This window comes from Lissotriton vulgaris, chromosome 9, assembly GCF_964263255.1.
Source record: "Lissotriton vulgaris chromosome 9, aLisVul1.2, whole genome shotgun sequence".
In the NCBI taxonomy this organism is placed as follows: Eukaryota; Metazoa; Chordata; class Amphibia; order Caudata; family Salamandridae; genus Lissotriton; species Lissotriton vulgaris.
This window is the reverse complement of record NC_141697.1, coordinates 518,335,318-518,360,584: the sequence shown is the minus strand read 5'-3', so window position 1 is coordinate 518,360,584 and position 25,267 is coordinate 518,335,318. Positions and strand designations below refer to the sequence as shown.

Sequence of the window (25,267 nt, the reverse complement as noted above, 5' to 3'; positions counted from 1 at the left end):
AGGGAATCATCACTTTCCTCATCAGACATAGGGTTGTCTTTAGACTTATGTCTCTGCAACCTCTCTGTTATTGAGGGTCTTCTGTGAGAAAGTGCAACATATTTTACACTCTTTGACTGTGTGGTCAGGATAAAGGCAGTAAATGCACTTTTTATGAGGATCATCAATGTAAAGTCCCTTTTTGCTACAGGTGTTACATGACCTGAATAATCCCTTTCTTGAATGGTCTGACATGTTCAGTGAATCCCCAAGGATAAAGAAAGCAATATATATCTGACCTGGTAGAAGGTTCTTGAAACCAGAAGAAATAACTGAGCAGAGCTCAGGGAGACTCTCTTCACATGACACGCATAGAAAATCTGAGGGAACTAGCCTCTGAAGGTGCTAGATGGTGCTATTGCCTGATTGCCTGATTGGCTGGTGTCTGAGTTTGGGTCTTTTTTTTAATGTTATTTTATTTTATTAAATTCATGGCCTAGTGCCATCTTAGCCTATGCTACTGATGTAATTGCTTTGATATAATACTGTGGGAATCCCACTTCTACAACGGGGAATGATTCAAGTATGTGAATCTATGAAAGATCTAATACTGGAGAAACAAAAATGTCATTGGGAACATTGAGAAAGCATTTCAGTGCTAAACACATCATCGGGCGGGATGTGATTCCCTTTGCAAAGAATTTTTGTTACTACATACAATTTAAATTTATTTATTTATTTATTTTTAAGATTTGTAGAGCGCAACAAATACCACGCGTGGTGTCTCGGCGCTGAGTTAGCAGAAAAAAGAAAAAAAAAAGGCGGCACTCCCTGTAAGTTATTGAGTAAATAGCCATGTCTTCAGTTTCTTTCTGAAAATCATCAAAGATGGGCTGCTTTTTATGTGGGTAGGCAAAGAGTTCCAGAGTTTAGATGCGGCCACAAGGAAGCGTCTGTCTCCCCATGTGACCGTTCTCACTCGTTGAATACATAGAGCCGCAGAAGAGGCTGATCTTAAGACTCTGTTAGGGACATATCTACACAGAGATTCCCTGAAAAACTCAGGTCCCAGGCTGTTTAATGCTTTGTAGGTTATGCATAAAGCTTTAAATTTAGTTCTCTTTCTGATCGGGAGCCAATGAAGTTGGTGTATAATAGGGGAAATGGAAGCAAAACTTGGGGTTTTGGTCAGAATTCGTGCGGCTGCGTTCTGTACCATTTGTAGTTTGTTGAAAACCTGCTCCTGGGCATTCAACAGAAGCCCATTACAGTAGTCCACCTTGGACAACACCAAGGAGGACATGAGGGTTTTTCCAGCCGACAGAGGAAGGAATGGTAACAACTTTTTTACCTTCCGAAGCGTAAAAAAGGATGAAGATACCACCGCGTTGGCGTGACTGGTAAAGTTTAACTTGTTATCAAACAACACTCCCAGATTTCTGACCTTCGGAACCGGGATAGGTGGATTATCCATCTCCGAAGGCCACCAAGTTGGAGACCAAGATGGCTGTAGATCTCCAAACACCATTACCTCAGTCTTATCAGTGTTTAGTTTTAGGCAGTTCCTATCCATCCATTGACTAATTGCTCTCATGCCTGACTGGAAGTTAGCTGCGACCTCACTCCCGTTTTTTTTCACTGCCAGCACCAGTTGAGTGTCGTCTGCATACGAAGTCACTCCTATCCCAAAGGTTTTGATGACCCTCGCCAAGTCCGACACATAGATGTTAAAGAGTGTCGGACTTAGCGAGGATCCCTGGGGGACTCCGCAGGGCAACATAAAGGTCGGAGAATAGAAACTTCCCATCTTTACCGAATGCTCCCTGTTCGACAGAAAAGAAGCCAGGAGTTCGACAGCTTTGCCCTGTATGCCCATGGCGGTGACACGGTCGATCAGAGTGTTATGATCAACCGTGTCAAAGGCCGCTGAGAGATCCAGCAGAATCAGGACTGCCGTGCCACCCTGGTCCATGATCTGTCTGATCTCCTCAGAGGCCTTTATAAGCGCTGTCTCCGTGCCATGGCCTCCTCTGAACCCAAACTGGGTGTTGGCAAGCATGTTGTTCTGGTCAATGTAGCTCGCTAGCTGTTTATTTATTACCTTTTCAAGTATTTTAGCAGGGAAAGGCAACGCTGCTATCGGACGATAGCTTTTTAGTTCTGAGGTATCAAGAGTAGGTTTCTTCAAAAGTGGCTTTATTATAGCTGATTTCCAGCTTTGAGGGTAGTTCCCTGATTTACAGGTAGTATTGAAAATATTTTCCAATACTGGGGCCACCACGTCGGTGGATGATTTTATAATGGCCGGTGGACAGGGGTCCAGAGGAGAACCCGACGTGGTGGCTTTGATGAGATCCTTTATTTCTAGCAGGGATGGAGGGTTAAATTCAACCAAAGAGGGAGTAGTGGGTGATATGTTGTTCAGTGAGCTCGAGGGTTCCACTTCTGTAATGTTATTGAATTTGTCAAAGATTTCTGTGACCTTGGTCCTAAAGAAATCAGCCATTTTGTTACAGAATTCTTGATTCGTATCTATGGTTGTGGGAGTTGGAGTGTTTGATAGTGTTGCCACTACCTGGTATAGTTGTTTGCTGGAGTTCTGGGCCAACTCTATTTGTTCGCACAAGTATCTGCTTTTTTCCGTTCTTAATGTCTTTCGATAGCCTGACCATGCTAGTTGATATCTTTCTTTATCATTGTTGTCATAGCTGACTCGCCAACGTCTTTCAAGGTTGCGGCATTTCTGCCTCTCCAGTCTTAAAGATTCTGAGAACCAAGGGGCCGATGGTGTTACGCGATTCAGGCGCAGTTTCTTTAAGGGCGCTACTTGGTTAATAGTGTCTGTGAGCCATTGATTGTAGTTATTGACTGCTAGATGAGAATCTGACACTATAGGTGGTTTGTTGTTTTCAAGCTTCTCAGCTAAAGCTTTGGTATTTATGTTTTTCCAGTCCCTACATAGCCTATGATTACTTTTAGCCGTCTGTACATTTTTGTGTTGTTTAACGGGGATGTAGAAGACCACTACTGCATGGTCTGACCACACAACTGGGACAACCGTGGGGGGGGGGGGGGGGGGGGGGGGGTGATATCTGGATTGCTTGTAAATAGGCCATCAAGAATGTGGCCTGCTGTATGCGTGGCTGAGGTGACTAGCTGATTTAGCCCAGCTGCCTTAAAATCATCAATGAGAATTGATGTTTCTTTATCTGCTGTGTTTTCCAAATGAAAATTAAAATCTCCGAGTACTGTAAAATCTGGGGCTACTAATGCCAATTCCTGTAGCGTGCTTATCGATTGGAGAAAAGGCGCTCTGGCTGCCGGGGGGCGGTATAGCCTTTGAAGGTGTGACCTAAGTTTTTTTTGTAAAGCAAATGGCACTAGTTGACCGCACTAATGAATGGGCAGGGGTGGAGAGTGAGGCGGTGGGGAGGCGGTGAACCCAAGACAAACACGTTCTGAACAAGTTATGAAGGAACCATATGATATAGGTGATTAAGTGCACACATTGTAATTCATACCTTCTTTGTAAAATCTATCGGTGTTTTTAAAATAATCTCAAACAAGATCCTAAAATCATTCTTCATAGGTCAGCATATAAATGTTTTAGACTCAACTACAATATCTCCATAACCCAAAACAAGACCAATTTGACATCCTAAGTATTTAAACCCCATATTGCAAGTCAACAAGTAATAATGGGTCTGAAATACCACACAGATGGCAGTAGTTATATTTTTAAAGAATCACTTACCTCTGATACACTCTACCAATTTGGGTCTTTGAGGTTTGGATTTGGGAGAAGGAGATGTGAATCTGAGGTATGGTCCTTTCTTAAGAGTACTGCGATGGCTCTGGTAAATAGGTCTCCCATACAACTGTGTGAGATGTTCTTCGGTGGGATGAACTACTTCGCTTACTTTTCTAGGTGCCTGTACATAAGGAAAAGCTGTTTTAGGCACACACATGGCAAGACAAGCCTTTACCAACAAGCCTAGGTGGAATCAAATGTATTATCGAAAGATATTTCAGAATTCAATGTGGCCTTCACAGCCCTCTCGGATGACCAGAAGATCTTCTGACCTGAACCTTCAAGGACCTTGGACTTCTATAGGACACTGTCTATTCTAAAACTGAAGCATAAGAATTTACGTTACCTGTAATTTGCAGACCTCCACAATGAAATGAATCATTTGATATTCAGTTAATTGCTTAAAAATTTACTTTTTAAGTTTATGATTCAGAAAAAATTAAATATTTAATTTTAGTTTGGTGACGGACTAAGAAACCCTAGGGCCTGTGGCTAAATCAAACAAGAATTTTCATTATTAACAAATCTGTTCGAAAATTCAAAGAATTTAAGAAACAGGTATTGAACTTCAGAAGAATGGGCAATAATTGGACTAGCATTCCATCCTGGCTCCCTGCAATGGAAATACGTACACTCTTATAATGAGAATGGACATATATGCTCCACAATCGCTAATCAAAAATTTATGAACGCTGTACTCCCACCTGTCTGCCATCTTTGTGAAGGGCAAAATGCAGTTTATGGAGATGCAAGGAATCCATACTAATGTAATAAAGAGAGAGCCCAAACCTTTGAGGCGGGTAATCTCCGGAACCACAGCACCAATCACTACACCCAATACAGCGTTGGAAAGGGCAGTTGCAGCAGAAGGACATAGGCTATGCAGACGCCCACCATATACATTTAAAAGGTAAAAGAACCGTGCCAGCAAAGTAGTCCCTTGTGGGCGTGTCTGCCTTGTGCTGTGGGCATGTGCTGGGGTCGTGACAAACGCTGGGGGCGTGTGGTACGTGCCACCCATAATGCCATGTCTCATATTGTGTGCTAATCCCACCCTGCTCCCGTTAAATACCCCTGCACCCCATAATCATACTCCACCCTTACTCCTTAAAATACCCCAACACCTTTAAACACAAACCCATCTTAACCCTACGAATATACCCTGTACCCCCAAACCTAGCCCTGAACCCTATAAATACCCCTGTACCCCAAAACCCAAACCTAGCCCTGAACCCTTAAAATACCCCTGTACCCCAAACCTAGCCCTGAACCCTAAAAATACCCCTGTACCCCAAACCTAGCCCTGAACCCTAAAAATACCCCTGTACCCCAAAACCCAAACCTAGCCCTGAACCCTTAAAATACCCCTGTACCCCAAAACCCAAACCTACCCCTGAACCCTAAATTACCCCTGTACCCCAAAACCCAAACCTAGCCCTGAACCCTAAAAATACCCCTGTACCCCAAAACCCAAACCTACCCCTGAACCCTAGAAATACCCCTATACCCCAAAACCCAAACCTAGCCCTGAACCCTAAAAATACCCCTGTACCCCAAAAGCCATACCTATCCCTAAACGCTAAAACTACCCCTGTACCCCATAACCCAAAACTATATCTGAACCCTTAAAATACCCAAACACCCCAAAACATATACCTCAGTACCCCAAAACATATACTCATATACCCATACTTACCTTATCCAAACATTTTTTTTAAAAACATGCTTTTACCATTTATGCATTTACAACGAATTTCGTTGTAAATGTATGCGTGGTAAAAGCATATAAAATGTAATGCCATGCGTTATAATGGCATTGCGGAGTCATGGTACTTTCGTAATGAAAGTATGCGGAGAGATGGTATGCGGAAAGAAAGTTGCGGAATAAGGGGTGTTTACCCTCCCCCGGTAAATACATTGGTGGCACGGCGCCCCACATCTCCAGCAACATATACATATTTTTTCACCACCCATTTAAAAGATGCATAGGTCTCTCTCATTGATGGCCAGCACCGACATACACTTTTAGACACACCTCCAGCCACAAAATCTAGAATTGCGAACTTTAGAGCTGGGGAGCTACGTTCGAATCTCGGCATCAGCTCAAAATCTTGTGATTCCAGGCAAATCGCTGTGTCTCCCCGTGCCTACCACAAATGAATGTGTTCTTCTGTAATGTAAATTGTGCTCATGCCATGTTGTCGAGTTCGCTCTATATAATATTGCAAGGAAAAATAAAGTAGGGAAACTCGAGTTCACACACTAATGAATGCGCACTCTTAAGGGCATCGGCAGTGCACTGTGAATCGGAGCGTTTCACAGGACTGTCACAGATAAGAAATGCTATCTAAATGAAATCCTACAAAACAATATACTACTGGCCGGCAGCAATTCATACCCGGACAACGTCGGGACGGGCTGCTAGTTATTTATATAGCATTTTTCTGGTAGAGCAATAGTAGTGATCTCTGTAGAATGCACCTGAAATCTCATGAGAACTACAGTTAGGGAAATAATAATGTTAATTTTACATGTGAATTGAGATTCTCACTGTTTAATGGAGTATCATTCCTCACCACCTTTAAATGTCTTGTTTTTAGTGAGATTTCACTCTGGAAATCATACTTTATTCTGTTATGTAATATCTTTTGTCCAAAGGTTTATCATCACTGGGACAGGAGGACAGAACAGTGCTTCTAAACAGTATTATCAGGATAACTCACTAAAAGAGTCCATTAGAAGTTCTTAAAAATTCATGGAATCTTTCCTTTCAGACTAGCAGGGAAGAGAGCGACCTGTACTTCACAAAGAACTTCAAAAATAGTCACCCAGTAAAATTAATTTCAATAAGATTTAAGATGGGGTGCCATTACAGCATCAGAGCACCCAATTAAAACAAGCACTGGCGTTGCCAATAGGTCTCGCAGTAGGAAAGTTGGAGCTATTACAATTGCAAATAACAATGCCTTTTATTTTTGTTTTCATTTTAAAAACATAAAGGGCTTTGTCATTTACAAAACCAATAGCTCCAACTTTCCTACTGCGAGACCTATTGGCAACGCCAGTGCTTGTTTCTTGTAGAAGTGAGGACATCAATAAAGGGCCCAGTGGGGACCCGTTTCAATGCCTGTTTTAAAAAAAAAATATGCCAGTGCAGCCCCAGCTGTGAGTTGAACTGCCAGTTAAGGCACAAAGATGGAACATAGCCTTCATAAACATCAATGGTTAACCCTTTTAAAAAAAAAAAACCTTTAGCACCCTCCAAAAAACGGCCATTCTTCAATCATCTTAATAGGACCACCCTCTTCAATGTCTTACTTCACTCTCAGTTTTGAGACAAGGGGTTGAGAGGTAGTGTCGTCCTTTACGTGGCAGTAGTCCTTAAACAATTCTCAGGCAGAAAATGTACGACTTCCCCTCAGTAAAAAGCAAAATGCATTTTCAAAACGTGCAGTTTTGCCAAACATCTAATAACTGCATGGCGTTTTTATTTTTCCAGAAAAAAGATGCAACTTACATTTTATACAGAAGGTGTCACAAATGAATAATGTTTTCAAAGAAAGCATGCGACTTAGACATTAGCTTAGGGGGACTTGTTTCACGACAATGCACACGAACCTGTCCTCGCGGTCTTTAAGATTACTGCGAATTTCGAGCAAAATTCCACAGCAGCTTTTTTTTTTGTTTAAGCGCCAAGGATTCCCAGAGGGGCAATCAGGGGTGAGAGGTGAGCAAGTGCAGCAAAGGAGGAGACGGGCCAACGTGAGAAAACTGGCCTTGATTCTCTCAGCTGACGTATGTTCTGCTTCCTGTTCGGAACAGCCATTGAAAGCCGCTATCAAAGAGCCGGAGTGGAAACTCTTGGCATTGTCTTGGGCCTGGCGGAGGTTTGCGGATCAAGCCTGAGGCTTTAATTCGAGGAAGTGAGCCACCACACATTCCTGGGGCAGCCTAAGCCCTCCTCTTCCCTTTCCACTTGGTTTCTCCACCACCACTAGCTCCCCCTCCCCTCATATGACAGCACTCCCCGCCCTCCGCATTATCTCGCTGTTTTCTTTGGCATGGAATGCCTCAATTGTTCGCTGCAGATGTAAAGAGGTGATTTGAAAGAACTGAAGAGAAAGCGAGGTAAAACAGGCTGGAGAGACAGCCAGTGAGCCAGTGAGAAATTTAGCGTGTGAACGAGAGGTAAAATACGACAGGAGAGTAAGCACGACGCGAAAGGAAGGAGAAAAGAATGGATGGAAAACTGGGACTAGAGCTCAACGACGGAAAAGATAGGAGAGTAGTGAAACGACGAGGCGAACATGTGTGAGAAACAAGACGGAGGGAAGGCAGAGAAGGGGAGGGGGGAGGAGAAATGCGACACGGTGTGAAGCAGCAGGGGCCTTTGAAGTGAAGCTAAGCTTCACTTCAAAGGTGTGGGAGGAATGCTGCTACGGCCTGGGTGAAGCTGGCTGGGGAGGGGGAGGAGAAATGCAAGTAAGGCTGTGTTTGCGGGGAGAGAGAGGGGAGGTCCTGGAGCTGGGGAACAGAGTTTATGGCCCAAAAGCGCGTGCCTGTGGCCACGTGAACTCAAAGAAAACCGCAGCAAAAAGCCCTTGGTTTGACGAGGATTTTGAGGACTTGAATTCTCGCTCCGCTCAATGCGCTTGCGCGCATTGATAGGTCGCGAGACCTAAAAATTAAGTTCAGTGCGCTCTTCAAGTTTGGTAAAGCAGAATCTTGTCCTATTAAACAAGGCAAGCAAGAGTTGGGGAAGCATCCGAGTGAGGGAGGAGAGCAAAGAAGGGAGGATCACATAGGCCAAGCAACTTAGTCAAGGGAAACACAGACACAATCTGATACTGAATCACACCACATTGATTTGAGGTTTTCTTGGGTTTGTAAGACGATATTCTTGGCTGTGTGTCACAAAGGTTGTCCAATGTATTTTCTAACAGAGTCAGTGATTTAGGGATAGAAGGAAAGTCCCACTGTGATGCATCACCCAATTATTCATACTTACTTATTTTACAAATGCTTTTCCTAAAGCCACATCTCTCTAGAGGATACAGAAGCACTAGATAGGCCAAACCTCCATCTTCCTTGCCATGCAAATCCCGCAAGTCCCAGAAAGCAGATAATTTTGCACTTTTCATAACCATTTTCAGGTCTCGCCTACGCAGCGCTCATGCGCTGCATAGGAAAGAGACCTTTAGTCATCGGCACAGCTTTCCCTGCTTCCAATGGCAACGCGTGCACGTCTGGTGATTCACTTGTGGGAGCTAGCATCTGGCGCCATATGGTAGCAATTATCGTGCCTTGCCGCTAGCTCCCGCAAGGGAATCGCGAAGGCCCCCTCCTCTCTCCCCCCCTGCAATGTGCTTTCTAACACAGTCAGTGATTTAGAGATAGAAGGAAAGTCCCACTGTGATGCATCACCCAATCATTCATACTTGCTTATTTTACAAATGTTTCTCCTAAAGCCACAGCTCTCTAGAGGACACAGAAGCATTAGATAGGCCAAACCTCCATCTTCCTTGGCATGCAAGTCCCGCAAGTCCCAGAAAGTAGTAACAGATAATTCTGCACTTTTCGTAACCATTTTTAGGTCTCGCCTACGCAGCGCTCATGCGCTGCTTTGGAAAGAGACCTTTAGTCATCGGCACAGCTTTCCCTGCTTCCAATGGCAACGCGTGCACGTCTGGTGATTCACTTGCGGGAGCAAGCAGCTGGCGCCATATGGTAGCAATTATCGCACCTTGCAGCTCGCTCCCGCAAGGGAATCACGCAGGCCCCCTCCTCTCTCTCCCCCTGCTGCCGCGCGAGCCGCAGGTGCTTGTTTTTTTTTTTAATCAGTCAGAGTGGAACTTCAGCCTTTTGTTGCTGCTCTTGTGGCTGCGTCCCTTTTGTCGCTCTAAGCCGCTTATTGTTCGTACAGTTAAAGGTAACATCTAAAGATTTCTTCATCAATTCGAGCAATCAATCGCTTAAAAGAAGAGCACGGAGTGTTCGCTGTACATTACCAAGCAATTGGATTCAAGATGAACTTAAAATTTAAGCAATTGATTTTTAACTGGGCTTATTTTCAGTCTGGGGGGACGAAGGAAGCAGGATGGTGCGATAGATCGTAAAGTGCCTTTTAACTTGTTACAACTCACTTTGTACGAATGGATCCTTTGGGGAGCATATGCGCGTCTGCTCAATGGTTTCCAAGCTGTAGTTGCTTCATTCATTTGCTTCGTTAACAATCAATTTTTAGCACTAAGTTACGGCGCGGGGAAAAGGGCTATTGGAAGTCTGGCTGCGCTGTCCGCGCTCATGACATTATTAGACAGTGACCAGGAGATTATCTGCCAGGCGGCGGCTAATTTAACAGGACTCTCAGCCCGGCTATCTCCTTGGGCAGAACTCGTTTCTACGAGAGACCGGCAGTGGTCCTTCTATCGAGGCATTTCAGATTATCAATTAAGGGATGCTAAAATACTATTTTTTCCTTTTTTTGTAATGTGTTCCTGATCAGTCCCTCCTGCAGTTCTCTCAGTAAAAGGTGCTTCAAAACAAGGGTATTAGTTAAATGAATTGTCTGGAAACTGTTGGAAATTACATTTGATGCATTACACAACGCAGCCTTTTTAAAGATTTTAGTTATGTTACTTGTGTATATGTTCTGTTCTGTGTTATGCTATGTGTTATGTTATGTTAGTGGCATTTGTAAATTTGTAAGCACACTCTGCCTTGGTGGGTTTTCGTAATGTGGTGGTGGGGTATAATAGCTTGCGGGTACCCAATGTTTGATAGTCCCGCTCCGGGGTCCCTAAATATACCGCCCTGCACTCAGTGTATTCGTGTCAGAGTGAGACCCCGAGCGGTGTACTCATATTTATTTAAAGCTTCTGGTCACGCCTGGCCAGAGGATGTGCGAATGTACATCCGGGTGATCCACAGGGAGCAGGACCGTTAACCTGCTACTCATAACTTTGTTTTTCAACCATTGCCATCCACAGGTTTATGGGATGTCAAATCTTAGTTTGGAGTTTGCTTGATCTTGTGATGATATATGTGGAGGTTCTGTATGTCTCAAGGTTGGGTGGTAATATCTAATTCTGAAGAGATGGGGGTCATGCTTTTTAGGTCTCGCCTACGCAGCGCGCATGCACTGCATAGTAGGACCTTTAGCTGCCGCTCTGCTCTTTTTGGAAGCACATACTCGTGCTTGTGGCGGCATCCACCTTGCGCGAGTGAGCAGGGGCATGCCACAAGCGCGAGTATGTGCTTCCAAAAACAGCAGACTGCCCGTGCACGCACCACTCCCAGGCTTGTTCCTTCTGTGCAGTTACCAGCAACACAAGCGTGCGCGCACACCACTCCCTGCCGGGCTTGTTTGTTTCTTCTGTATTGCACATCTCTCTTGGCTTCTATCTTTCATCTGTCCACCAGTGCCGCCCCCACTCTCTCAATACCTGTTACACATCCATGCGCGCTGGTCTCCCACTGGATCCTCGTCCCTTTCTTTTTCCCCCTCCCAGTGTCTGTATACGTCATCCACGTCTTTCTGGCCTCTTTGTTTCCTCCTTCCCTTTCTTCTCACTTTCTGCCTCTGCCATCTCCCTGCCTTTTACTTCTTAGCCTTTAAGGCAGCTCAGTGTATCAGAACGGCGCCCACTTGTTATCCTTATATTAAATCATTTACTCTGTTACTATTATTTTCTCATTTCACTTTGTATGGCTTATTCTCTGCTCCCACTCTGCTTTAAAATTGCTGCCTGTTTCTCTATAGTGGAGTATTTTGTTCCGGGAGACCCCGGCACTAGTTTCGTCCTTTATTTATTTGAAATCTCCCCAGGGAAGCTGTAGTTCAACTACTATTCCTATGCGCCGGTGTACCCACACAAAGCACCTTGTTTGGCATCTCAGAAAGATTGTAGTCCTTTCTCAATTCACCACACTGATCACTGCAGCTTACTAGTGGGCTTTCCAACATCTGCATCACCAGTACCGTTTGAGGCCATACAGCATTTTCGGGTCATGGTGTTCGCAGCTCTAATCGCCACAGGCTGATTGTAGCCTCCAAGAACCCTGCTGGTTGAAGCCGTCCTTTGCCATCCTCAGCGCGTCATACTACAACACAACACGCTCTTTTCTATTTAACAACTCCTATTCTCCGAGTCAGCTTCTTTATTCACTGGTTATGTTTTTGAATTCACTAGTAATTTTGCTGTACTGCTCTATTTGATTATGTTTATTATACTTAGGCCAGCCCATGCTCTCCTTACGTGATGCAGTCCACTCTTCTGTTATGTTGGCATCTCCTTTAGGCAGGGGATCTCCTGTGTTTACCTCAACTTGACCATCCCCTCTCGTTCACAGTACTAATAGTTAGAAACTATTCACACGTCTTTCTTTCAGTGCACCTGTCTTCATTCATTTCTTACTCTGAAATTACATGTCACATTCTTTAATTCACCACGTATTCCTTGTATCACTTTTTCCCTTGTAATATCACTATTCCTTTATTGTTTTTTCTCCGGCTTGCTATATTGTTTTTAGTCCTGATGATGATCCCACCATTCATAATGGGATCAAAATACAGTTGACCATAAAACATGGATCCTAGTTAGTTGCACTTATATTTTTCCAACAGTGCATTTTGCACATTTTAAAGCCACAAAGTACTGGATAAATGTACAGTAAGCATTTTTGCAGCAGTCTACGGTGTTGCATAATTTGCAACAGAATGTAATGTACATATTTTGTAGTACTCTACATTTGAGTACATATTTGTGCAGCGATGGGCGTGATTTGAAGCAGTGCATAATCGGTGTTGTCTGCAGCAGTGTCAGTGAGCAGCACATTATGGTTATAGTACTCTGTTTCCCTTTCACGCAGCAAACATGTATTCATAAATCAGACTGCATAACCAAGTGTGTTCTAATTGTATAGCTCATCAATCCCTGGCAGCACAGCACCCAGGTTAATGTGATGCATGGCTAAACATGTATAAGGTCCAAAAGGCAAGACCTATTGGCTATGCCAATGCTCGTTAAGGTTTGTATATGCATACGGCGTTGTACGACCCCAGAAACTGTAGAACAGTGGGCTTATCAGGGTTGTGCCATTTTTCCTCCAGGAAGTAGAACTGAAGTAAATACAAGTTGGGGAATTATTCTATGGTTTGTCCACTACAGGGACAACCATTACTCAGAGGCTCCAGATAGACAGAATCGCCCCTATACCTTGTACACACCAAATTTGGAGAGGCTGCAGAAACAGTACGGACTTGTTTCTATATGCATAGTCTTGAAAAGGTCCAGGAGGACGAAACACGTGTCGGCTGCGCTATTTTCTGGGCAATACTGTATGAAAATGTTCTTTTGGAGTAACAAACTATGTGGAAGAATTTGACTTGTGTGGAATGGATCTGATCACTACAACAGAACCTTACAAAGAAGAGAGCTACCTTTGCGAACTGTACTGTGTGTGCTTGAGTGTATCTCTTTATATACATTAGATGCAGCATCTATACTCGAGGTTTATATTTACTGTCATGCTCTGTAACCAGCCATTACATTTCTCTATCCATCTTTCCTCCAAATGCATTGGCCAACCCCATTCCAAGTGCCGGGAGGGCTCTTTTACCTACGTCTGGCATCTTGTCGGAGTCACAGGCAGAGCCTTGTGTCTACTACCTCATTCGCAACAGCACAAACAAAGAGTGGGTACCACACTGCAAAATGCACACAGGGAAAGCAGACCACCATGCCCACAACCAAGATAGCAGGAGCGAACACGGGCACACTCCGAGCTGGAAGAGCAGTGTTGCAAGCTCCGGGGCAAAAGGAGGATGAGCACAGTGTGCTCAGACTGATCTGACAACTTCAGGAGAATAAGAGGTGGGTAAGAAAATAGGGATGGAAGAAGGATTGTTATTGCATAACAGATCAAGAAGAATAACCAGGGATGAAATTACTTTCCATATAATAAAATGGAGACCATTTTAATTGTTGTTAATAGGTAAATGGATTGGTGAAGAATCGGGTGCAGTGATGAATAAATGAGTGCATGGATGGATGGATGAGTGCATGGATGGGAGAAAATGTGACTAAAAATATGGAGGAAAGGCTGGATTGATGAATGGGTGAGCATGCATGGATGGATGAAAGTGTGACAGATGAGTTAATGAATGAATGGGTAAGATGATGAGTGAAAGCATGGATGGCTGAGATGAGGTTGCAGGAGATTTTGACCTCCTGCTGTTGCTCACAGATTAATGCATTAATCGTTCTTGTGGCCAGTCACTCAACCAAATGCTCATCAGTCTATTCACCTACACACTCACTCATTCTCGCATTCATTCAGTCACCAATCAGAACATCCGTGTAACATCACCAACCAATTTGCCCTCGTTATAAAGAGCCAGGCCTATACCGTTGCCATTGCTTGTTCTGTTTTGCTCTACTATTCACCTAAAAACACTTGGAAGTGATATAAGCTGTCCCTACTGCTACATCAATGGGCTTTTTTTCGGTACTCTTGGTATGGCTAGTTTCAATTTATTTTTATTTACGACTTTCTATAGCACAGCTATTCCTAATGGCGGAAGTGGGCTTTACAACTAACCAGAGAAATCTAATGCAAGAGCAAAGATATTTCATGAAATATATAGGGTGTACTAAGGAAACGGAAAAGATGGGTTGCAACAAACAGGAGGAATTATTCAACACAAGCGGTTAAGGTACAGACGGAACAGGGAGGTTTTCAATAGCTACTAGAAAGTGAACTTATCTTGTTGGGTCCTGAGTAACTTTGGAAGGAAGGTCAATGAGCTTGATGTGGCACAAGTAAATAACTGTGTCCAGGCTAGTAAAGTGTTAAAGACTGGTGAGTCCTTGACCCAACGTCCTCTTCCTGCTTAGGAGATAAGATGTGAAGCTAGAAAGGGACTGGTATTTAGGTGAAAATATTTGTGAGCAAGGCAACTGATTTTTAATGCTATTCTGGCATGAATGGATAGCCTAAGAATTTCCCTCAGCACCATTGAAATGGCACTGTTTCTCCTCTTTAAAGAGATCAGATGATCCACTGAATTGAAGTCCCCCTTCAGGAGAGAGAGGGAAGACTGAGGGACATCTTTAAGAGCCACACTGACATAGTGCAGACAGGAGATGATCAGTGCATGGGCTGCAATTTTGAGTTGATACGAAGTAACAAGATGTTGGATTTTTCTCAAGGAAAGAGAAAGAAATGTGAAGATTGTGCCAAATTGTTGAGGTGGTGCATTACAGTTAGAGAATTATACATATTCTAACTCAAGTATTTCACAGATAAGAGATTTGGGAGAAAATATTCCAAAGTGGGCCAATCCGAAGGGCTTTATCCAGTGTGATTAAGTCAAGTCAAGAAATACTTTATTCGGTTCATTTTACAAAAACCATAAAAGTACACAGACGTAAAAGAAAAAAGGTCCACAGCATAACAATGATAAAATACAACATAAAAAGGGAGGGAGTACCCATTAAGATATGCAGCACACGAGGGCAAAAATATAAAAACAACAGCATATACATTGATCAATAATTAAAATAGAAATCATTATGAAAGATTAAGAATTTAAAAAACTTGATTCAGGTTACAGTGGTCAACATTTGTGAAGAATCGTCTAGGACCAAGTGATCTTTTCACTGAGTCTCACCGCTATACAGGGGTATAATGAACTTTTTCCTAATGCCTTTAAAGTGATCACAGAAAAACAGAAAATGGGCAGTATCCATAATTGAACAACCGTCACATTTGCACAGATCTAGATCTGTGCCCCTGGTCCAGCCAGGGCGGCCAGAAATTAATAAGTGGAATTTGTTCAATCGGAACTTAGTTAAAAGATACCTATGGTTAGAGTTGTTGACGACCTTAAGGTAAAGTTCCGGATCATGGCCAGAGGAAACAATCAATTGATGGGTCCTGACAGAGGGCTTTATCAGCTCCCTACCTTCTCTGTCCATTCCTCTGTTCAACAAAAAAGTGTTTTTAACACATTTCAAGTCGCCTTTCACCAGGCTGGAAGGTTTGTTGAACAATTCAGGCCGACCCAACTTTTCACACATTTGTTGTACAGTGTGATTATATTCTTAGGTGTGGAGAGTATATATTCTGCCTTTTGGAGGTTTAATAGGAGAACGCTGCCCGAAATCCTGGGCAGTATTTTCAAGAGGCAGGACTTAGGTGTGAGGATGTCGTTCAAGCACATTACAAGTAGATCAGTAGGACACTGGCATATTGGTGTATGCCGACACCAAACTCATAGTATAATGGATAGCAAATCAAAATGGAAGCTGCATTGTAAAGGAGCCAGAAATTATACTTCGGCAATTCATGCTGGATGCCAATGCTAAGTTCTAACCAATTTTTACTGACTACAGTTGCAGGGTAGGAAAAGAACCGGGTCACCAAAGCCTATTATATGTTCAAGTAGTAATACCAGCCTAGTATGAATCTGTCAAATGCTGCTTGGAGAGCCAGGAATACCAGAGGGCAGGTGATGTCTTCAATGAGAGGTATGGGTAGAGGCAGCCACATATCCTGCTCAGCCCATGCTCTTCTCTAGCCCTGCCTGCCTTTCATTGAGCCTAGCGATACCAAAGGGGATGATGGACGGAGCGTTTGAGCAAATCAAACACTCACCCCCAGTCAACTGATCTGGGTTTAACCCATCACCATTCTTTAGCTCACTCCACCACCCCAGTTCAGACATGGTCATATGCAAATCAGTCTGACCCTGTGCCTCATGGGAACAGTCCGGCCCGAACTGCCAAGCCATGTCTTCCCTGGACCGGAAACAAGCATCCTGAGACCGGTTTCAGGTTCATAACCCTCATCAGCCAGGCTATCTTGAATCCAGTGGCAAAGTGAGCAAGGGACCCACGTCTGGGCATACCCTGCCAACTTAGGCCGAACAAAGCGATACCAAAGGGTACCATCATCTTTTTGTGTTGCATTTTCATTGAGCCTATGCATGATTACATTTTTCTATATTTAATTCACTGCTTTATTTTCTGAGGGAGAAAACAGCTGGAATGTCCTTATTTGGCATTGTTAAACATTATTTCACAGTGTGGCATCATAACACTGACTGATTTGAAGGGAATTCATTGTTTTGGAAAATAGCCACTAGAGTAAAAAAGTGAATGGTATTTGTTGGTATTTACTACAATTAACATGTGACACAGTAAAGCATTTCTAACAGCTCACATTGTTCTGCAACTTGTCTCAGAGTGAAAAGAAATGCAACACACAGCTCACAGAACACTGGGAGTGGTTTAATTCCCAATTACCTCTAACAAGCCCTTATCTAGCCATGCATTGTCCAGTTTTCTCCAGCAGTCACAATTAAACTGTTCAGATAAAATACACACATTAAGAATGTTATTACCTTTTCACTTATCCGTGAGTATATGACTCCTGGAAGACTTTTTTTGGGGGGAGAATGCTGGCTCCCAAGGAGTGGTACTCCGTGCCAAGTTCTATGTAAAACATTCCACCTTACAAAGGTTTTAAAAAATCACAAATAGATCATATGTACAATGAATAATGATTGAACTTCTCACCTTAGCCATTACTTCTTTTTTCTGCAATTGCGTTTTCACATTTGGCCTTGTAGAAATTTCTTCCGATTGCTTTACAAGAGCCTTCGCTGAGTTAGCAGGTAAAGGCTTCTTTGCGTCTCCTATAGTCCTCGGAAAGGGCCTAATACCTCTTGCAAGATTATCTTTTGTATGTTTTATAGTCTGAGCCGTTTTCTTCAAGGCCAAGTCTTGACTACTTTGATTATGTTTCACAGATTCAGAGTCTTTTCTCATCATTTCTTCCTAATGGAAATAAGAAAATACATATACTTTAATTGTGCTTCTGATGTCGCTTGGTAAAGTAACTCAACTGCGAAAATAATATACCATGAAACCACCATTTATCTGCAGCTGATCCACACTGGCCTAGAGATGTTGAGAAGCAATCAAAGGGATCTCTGGGGCAGGTTGGCCCCCGTTTGCTCAACTGGCACCTGTTCTCCACTGTTTACAACTGAGGTATGAGATAATAACTGAGCTCCTGGGCCACAGAGACTGACTAAGGGCCTAACAGCGAGTGGTATTGACGACGATGTCTGGTCACAGCCTGCTCCCACACTGTCCTCTTGACGAGTTACTGAGGGAAGTTGTTACCAACCATTGTGCGCTCTCTGTGGATATCTCTTACAGATGATCTCTAACAAACTCAATAGCTGTTCCTGTTCAGGAGATATACCATCGATTTGAATGGTGGCTGTAGGCTTCAGGAGTCTTTTAGCAATTGTGTACCCTGGGGTTTTGTCGAACTTTGCTAATATTTATTTGATTTCATTCCTGGGCTTAAGCCACCTTGCTACAGTGAGAACTGCCCCATAATCCAACAGTGAAAAAGAACCGCAATTGCACATAGATGTTGCTGCTGTAAGTACTGAATGTCTTACAGTGGTTCACTCATCTCTAATGATGAGCAAACCGGGGTGATCACAAATCCCAAACTACCAAACTTAGAATATAAGTAGGACAGTCATGCAGTGGGCATTCCCTGGCGATAAGAAAGAACACTGTAGCTGAAAACTCTAGACTGGACTGCTCATCTGAAGACATGGCTGGTCATAGATTTTTTACTAATACTTTGATGGTATCTGCAAAGCTCAGAAGCTCACCAGGCATGTCAACAAGAAAAAATGAGAAAAGCAGCCAGAAGCAAGCAAAGCTTAAATTCACACCAAGAAGTCAGCCAGAATGAGTTGGAACATCCAAGAGGTTGGCACATCTCAAACTGCAGAGGTGGCTCACCCAAATAATAGTTTATAAGTAAAAATGTTCTTCCTAGACATGCAGAGCCGCATCGGCATCTTACACAGGAAGAGTGATTCCCTAATCACCATCAAACTAGTCGTGTTTAATATGTTAAGAGTAGTAAGGAATTGTAGGAACAGCAATGCTCTCTTGCGGCTCGCCCTGTATGATGCCCCTTTATTGCCTGCACTTCTTGGGATCCCGCTATGAATCATAAAACATCCAATTTCTATTCACATTAACTCATGCATAACAACTCGTCGATGGGCGAAGATGCCCATCCTCTTCAGCTTGTATGTTTACTCTGAGCTACAGGTTTTATTGAAAATCCTGCTTGCATTATATGGCCCGCAGTGGATAAACTAACCATTTCAGAGATTGCTGGATAGGGTCCCACTCTTCTTATTTGGGAGAAGAGCCTTAATCAAAATGGTAGTGCTTTCCAAAAACCGGTTTAAAAATATTTGCCACTTACAGAGGCCTTTGTAAAACTCAGAATTCAGCAGACGCATCTTGCAGGGACAAGCAACCAAAGACCCAATAGGAGATATTAACCAAGAAGGGAGCATGGCATTTCCTGGCCTTGAATAGTATTGCAACACATCTCAGGTGCATGATTCAGTCTAGTCATACATCCTACTGCGAACCTTAGCATAGAAAAAAGATCTGGTCTCAACTGCCATGCTACCGATGACACTGACAAAGAAACAGGCAAGAACACAGCACAAATGTACACTGTACTGTGCACCAACCAGTACATAGGTTTCACATGTTGGGGTGGAATTAACTATAAGAACACGATCAGATTGCCTGCCTCTACCTTAATGCAGTTGCTCTACTTCGCCAAACCGCTGTCTGACTGGCAAACCGCTGTCCGACAGGCAAACCGCTGTCTGACAGGCAAACCATTCTCATCCTCTGCCCTTCTACCAGAAGAATGAAAGTGTTGATACAGCCTAAAGTGATGTTTGAGATCAATGATGTGTTGAACCACTAGTGAGTTATGCATGCAGTGGGTTCTGGGGTTTTGCATGGGACTACTGAATTTCTGATGTGAGCATATATTCCTGATCTTGATAACACCCTAATTAGATATTTTGTGTACATTGTTTTATTGGCAACAAAAATACCAGTCAGGCTTGGTGGAGCCAAATAAAACAACATTAGCTAGAAACTGCACAAAAGAGGTGCGATGCAAGGGCTAAGGCAATATGCCATAACTCCAATAGGGAGCCACCATTTTTTTGAATATATTAAGTACTCTGTCATTGAAAAGACATATATGTAGTCTTCTTTAAGGAAATATGAGGGGTGCTTGGGGGTGAAAAAAAATGTAAAATGAAAGAGAAAAGGAGGAGGGTTAAGGAAGCATCAGAAGACAAAGGCATAAATTCACAATTTCTAGTGCCCTGCAAAGAAATGCCTGAATTACCCCACTAACATTCGCCTGTGAGACATTACAGGTATAACCCAGGAGCTTTGACATCAGTATCCCTCTTGCCTTTGTCCAGGATATCAAGTCTGCTTTCTACTGCAACATGGCGAAAACTGCACCATGCCAAAACTCCACCAGACTCTGAAGCTCAGGATCCAGTAAGTCAGCATGACCCTCTGCAACACAGTCTCCAACTTTACCGTCGCTGTCTCAACTACAGTGGCACTGATCACCATCTTTGATTCCATTAATACTGCTAGCGTCTGCTTCTGCCCCTTTATTTCTTCACTCTATGCTTACGTCCTGCCATCCTTTCTTCCCCTAGGTCTGATGTTGGAAAAAGTCTTGTTTCACAATCCTGAACTACTTGTTTGGAATTGCTTCCCTCCCGGACTAACTCGCAATCATCACTCAGCAGCAAAGTACTGTTGAGAGCTTGCTGGAAGAAGCTGCAGGATGCAGGAATGGTCCTATGCACCTCATATTAATGATGCTGAGCTGCATCTGCTTAAGAGTTTCACATTGACCATGGTGCAGATGCCATCCACCACCATCCATGCACCTCATAATAGTAATAACCGGTTAGCATCCAGAACCCCTCAGCAATTCTCTAAGACAGATCATGCCCGGATTTCCAGTGTGACCACACAGTAGCGTGATCCACCATGTTTACAACTCTGAATTCCTTGAAGAGACCCCCCTCCCCCCCAACACTACTCAGCAGCAGTAGACCAATATACACCGAACCAGCCATTTTCCTGGACCACTCTGCCTTCATGCAGTGCTTCCCTCACACCAAAGAGTCCTTAGTTTCCCACATGCAATCAATGTAGTTGGGCTTTAAAGCTGGAGCAGCCATTCAGCTCACTGCCAGGATCTGCCCTGGGATATTTTGTTTCTTAATGGAACTGGATGGCATAGATTTGCATGTAGGACTTCAAAATATACATATTTCTATTAGAGTTACCCCAAAAGTGTGGAGCTATTTTCTGGCACTAAATAACGTGAATATGGATGCTAGTGGAGGGTACCAGATAGCCCCAGTAATAGCACTCAATAACAGCTAGGCTGTTGCGATAACTCACATAGTAAATGGTAGAGAGAAGCAAGTGGTAATCCAGCGAGAGTTCCCAATTGTACTTAATACATCTATAGGTACAACTGCCGATAATGAGGGTAGGAGGGGCGATAAGACATAAAAAATCCCAGAATAGATATTAAACTCGAACATTGAGCACACACCTGTGGACGGAGTAGAGAGAATGATGACTAACCTTGCTGCAGAAAGGAGAGCCAGTTTCACACCTGAAAATCGAACCAGACATGGATTAAAGAGACTTGTAATGTGTTGGAGAGAAATATAGAAGACTTGGGCTGTAGGTTTGAGATGCATCGCGCTAAGGCGAATGGCTGAAGAGAGCGCACACACAATAAGTAAATTAAAATTGCAGTATAAACATATTGTGGAAAGCCTAGGAAGGCTGGAGAATCATTCAAGAAGAAATAACCTGAGTTTATCAAAAATTCTGGAAGGATCGGAAGGTAGTGATATAAAACAATTTGTAATTTTCTTACTCCAGGAATCGGTGCGTAAAGATCAGCAAATCTTTGATTTAGAGTAGGAAATTCAGAGGATCCATACAGATCCCTTGAGGCTAAACCCCTTTCTGCAGAAACCTAGGAAGATTTTGCTCTGCTTCCAAATGTATGCTGGAAAAGAATACATCCTTAGATAGTGCTAAGGAAGAAAGTGCTAGCAAGCCAATAAAATTACTGTTTCGATAACCTCTGATATATGCTGGGCCATGAAAAAGAGACAGTGGGAGTTGGTGAAACACATCCCAGAATGCAACTTATGAGGCCTACTGTCCAAATGAAGTTTCCTGCCCATGTGAAAGTAATGTTGCAAAATAAAATGCATAATTTTAGAAGCCCGGATGAAGTAGATCGGTTCATGCAAGAGATAAAAAAAATAATTAAGAGTTGAAAGCACTGTCTTTTTATATGTAACTTGGGCATGGAGAGTTGTTGAAGTACCGTTTACTATGTTATCCTTTTGTTAAGTCGGCAGTGCAGCTGGCACTTCATTTGTGTCATGAGAAGGGAAGGCTCCCATGGGAGGGGGATACACTGGGGTATAGCAATGATGGAGGGAGAACAGTCAGAAAAAGTAAAAGAATCAGAAAAATAGTTCAGGAAGAGATTTAGTCCTCATAATGCATTTAGGTTGGTAAACTGGAATAGAAATGATCTAAGAACTAGAATGAAACAGTGTCAGCTTTGCTACAGTAGATGTATTTGCGTCAAATAGAATGCACAGCATTTTCTTAAAAGAGGGCTGGGTAAAACAAGTGGTTAGTACAGATACTGTTGGGCCCCCTTGAGGGGGTAGCAATAATAGTTAGGCAATCACTTAATCTTGATATTATAGAGAAGGATATAGATTTTTCCCGAAGGGGAACAGTAGCAAAAATTAAATATTTTAATGAGTTATATGTTTGCACTAATTATTATGGGTCAATCAAGATAAGTGTGGGCCCATTAAAGCTCTGATTTATCTCATGAAATTTGAGGAGCATTTTATTAAGGGGTGAATACCTTAATGCGCTGATAAGATGTCATATTGTATAGATCAACGCGCAGACCGTAAACTATTAGGGGATTGTGGTATTGAAGATCAAGTAGGGAAAAGATGCTAGAATTCTTTGAGCTTAATGATGGGTCAGTATCTCACCAGGTATTATCGACTGCTTATAAGGCGTACCTGAGAGGAATGCTTACCTTGATATCCTGGTGACCGGCTAGGTCTGAGAAGGCGGTTAAGGAAGCCTTGGCTGCTAAAATTAGAAAGATCCAGTCTGATAGGTTAGAGAAACTCAGCAAGGACCTCAAATTGTCTCAACAGGAATTTAGAACTAAATAAAAGACAGTATAAGGAAAATATGGGAAGCTATAAGGATTAGGCACTTTGAGTATGGGAAGAAAATAGGAGCATTTCAGGCCTGTAAAGCTAGGGCACCTAGGTAAAAGAATAACATAGCAGAGATAAAGGACTCTCAATCGCATCGGGCTCCATCAGATATAAAGCATATTGAGGAGTTCATTTATAGATATTATTCGGAGTGTCTAAGGAAGAAGCAACTGTTGCTCCACATTAATGCCTGCCCTTCCTGCAGAAGAAGAATCTACCTTCCCTACCTTATAAGGAGCTAAAAGATCTAAGTGCCTCAATAACAGAACAGGAAGTTACCTGGGCAATAAAAAGGCTTACGAAAGGGAAAGCGGACGGCCTCAATGATGTTCTGGGGGAGTTGTATAAAATGGTGTCAGAATCAGTAGGCTATATCCTGAAAAAGTCATTCGACTCTATCCTTGTGGACTAACAGGAAGCACCTGACTCTTGGTCTTTGGCAACAAAGGCCTTAATTCTGAAACGTAACAAAAACCAAAAGAATTGAAACATTTACCGGTCCATTTACTTGCTTCACAGCAATCACAAAATATTTGCTGGAATATTGGAGAAGTTGGGCAGTATGATGGGTTCCTTGATTCATGAGGACCAAAAGGACTTTTTGCTCAGTAGTCAAATGCAGGACTTGACACACTTGCTTATTGGACCAAGATTTAGCAGTAGACACACAGGCTTCCCTTGATGTAATCACTCTGATGCCGCTAAGGCTTTTAACAAGGTTAACTGGAAATTTCTGTGGGAGGCCCTTCATAAATTTTGTATAAGCAGGAATTTTGTTATATACTACATGCTTTACTTAAGGCTCCTGTGACAAATGCGGATGTGAATGGTGCCTTGACACAGAACGTCAGGCCAGAAAAAGGGACACACCATGAGTGTACGTTGTCCCCTTTACTATTCAACATATACAGTGAGCCACTAGCACAAGCGAATATGCAAGCGGAGAAGGTCATTCCGTTTAAGTCTAGCCAGCTGAATACTAAGTAGCCAGCCCTTGTATGCAGATGATCTATTGTCCTTAAAGTCAAATCCAAGAAGAACCTTGGGGGCAATTTGACAGATTATTGAAGAATTTGGTATTATTTCTGGTTATTTAGTGAATGAGGAAAATAAAGGAATAATGACTTAAAAATAGAGAGTGAAGATTCCAGCCTGAAGCAAGAACTATGATATCAGGGAATAACCATTACTAAGGAAATTACATTTATCCCCAAAAGAACACGAACAAGGTCAGGAAAAAAAGTCTGCTGTTGTCTATAAGTAGAAAAACATCCTTTTAACAAAATACACTAGAGTAAATCTCGTTAAAATGTCTATAATAAACAAAAATTATTATATATTTAATATTTTCCTGCTGATTCAATAAAACAGGTTTTAAAGGCTTCCAAACTAATTTTAATAGCTTCATTTTCAACTACAGGGGGCTAGGCTCTCCTTGAAGAAGCTCAGGAAAAATAATAATAATGGGTGGTCTGAATATACCAGATATAAAACTATAGTGTTGGGCTTTCCAGATCAATTATTTTGTTGTGGTTGTTTGTGTTCCAAAGTCAATTAATGGTAGGGCTGCTTCATCGAGAAATGATGGCTGGGTGGTGTTAGAAGACTCTAAGACCTGCTGCAGGTGTGTGGTATAAAATCAGGAGGTTACTGGGCATTCCTTGATATAGCATTTTGGCAGCCACCTGGAGGTCTTGAAGGAATACTTGAGGGCCCCTGGAAAAAGGCGGCATAGAGAGGTGGGTGAAGGATGCTGGGACTGCTTTGATGCCTGGTGTAATTGGAACTTCGTCAAATGTTTTTTTATTTATTTTATGAGTTTTATATAGCTTTGGCTATACCCAAAGGTATCAGAGCGCTTTACAAGAGTATCTACAGAGGTACAATAAATTAAACAGAGTAACATAGTAAAAAATAGGGATTAAAGACATGAGATTACTCGAGGGTGGCAAATGAAGACGCTAGGTGAGGCAACGTAAAGCAGTGGAAAAATAGTAAAAGCGGCAGAAAATTGGAGACAAGAACAATCTAAGGGGCAGGGGATGGAAGAGGGGGGAGAACATAAAGAAAGGGAAAGGAAGATAGAATAAGGACAGGAAGGTCAGAGTGAAGCAAAGCAGGAGAGGGACCAGAGATATTAACAAGAAAGATAACAAGGAGTGGGTCCTTGGCACAGGACGGACAATAGAAAGGACGCCTGGCTGGAGACCGACTGGTACAGAGGAGGGGGT

At 42.7% G+C, this 25,267-nt stretch overlaps 1 protein-coding gene across 2 annotated transcripts in view; it reads right to left on the bottom strand.

Moving 5' to 3' along the window:
• The window catches only part of KIAA0586 (KIAA0586 ortholog), a 637,696-nt gene that overhangs the window by 429,123 nt on the left and 183,306 nt on the right, over positions 1-25,267 (bottom strand). For both annotated transcript variants that reach the window (XM_086937986.1, XM_086937987.1), the window contains exons 13-14: positions 17,374-17,634; positions 3,734-3,911 (exon numbers count right to left, since the gene is read on the bottom strand). In XM_086937986.1, coding sequence (XP_086794112.1) covers positions 3,734-3,911; positions 17,374-17,634 — 439 coding nt within the window. The remainder of the gene's footprint in view (positions 1-3,733; positions 3,912-17,373; positions 17,635-25,267) is intronic.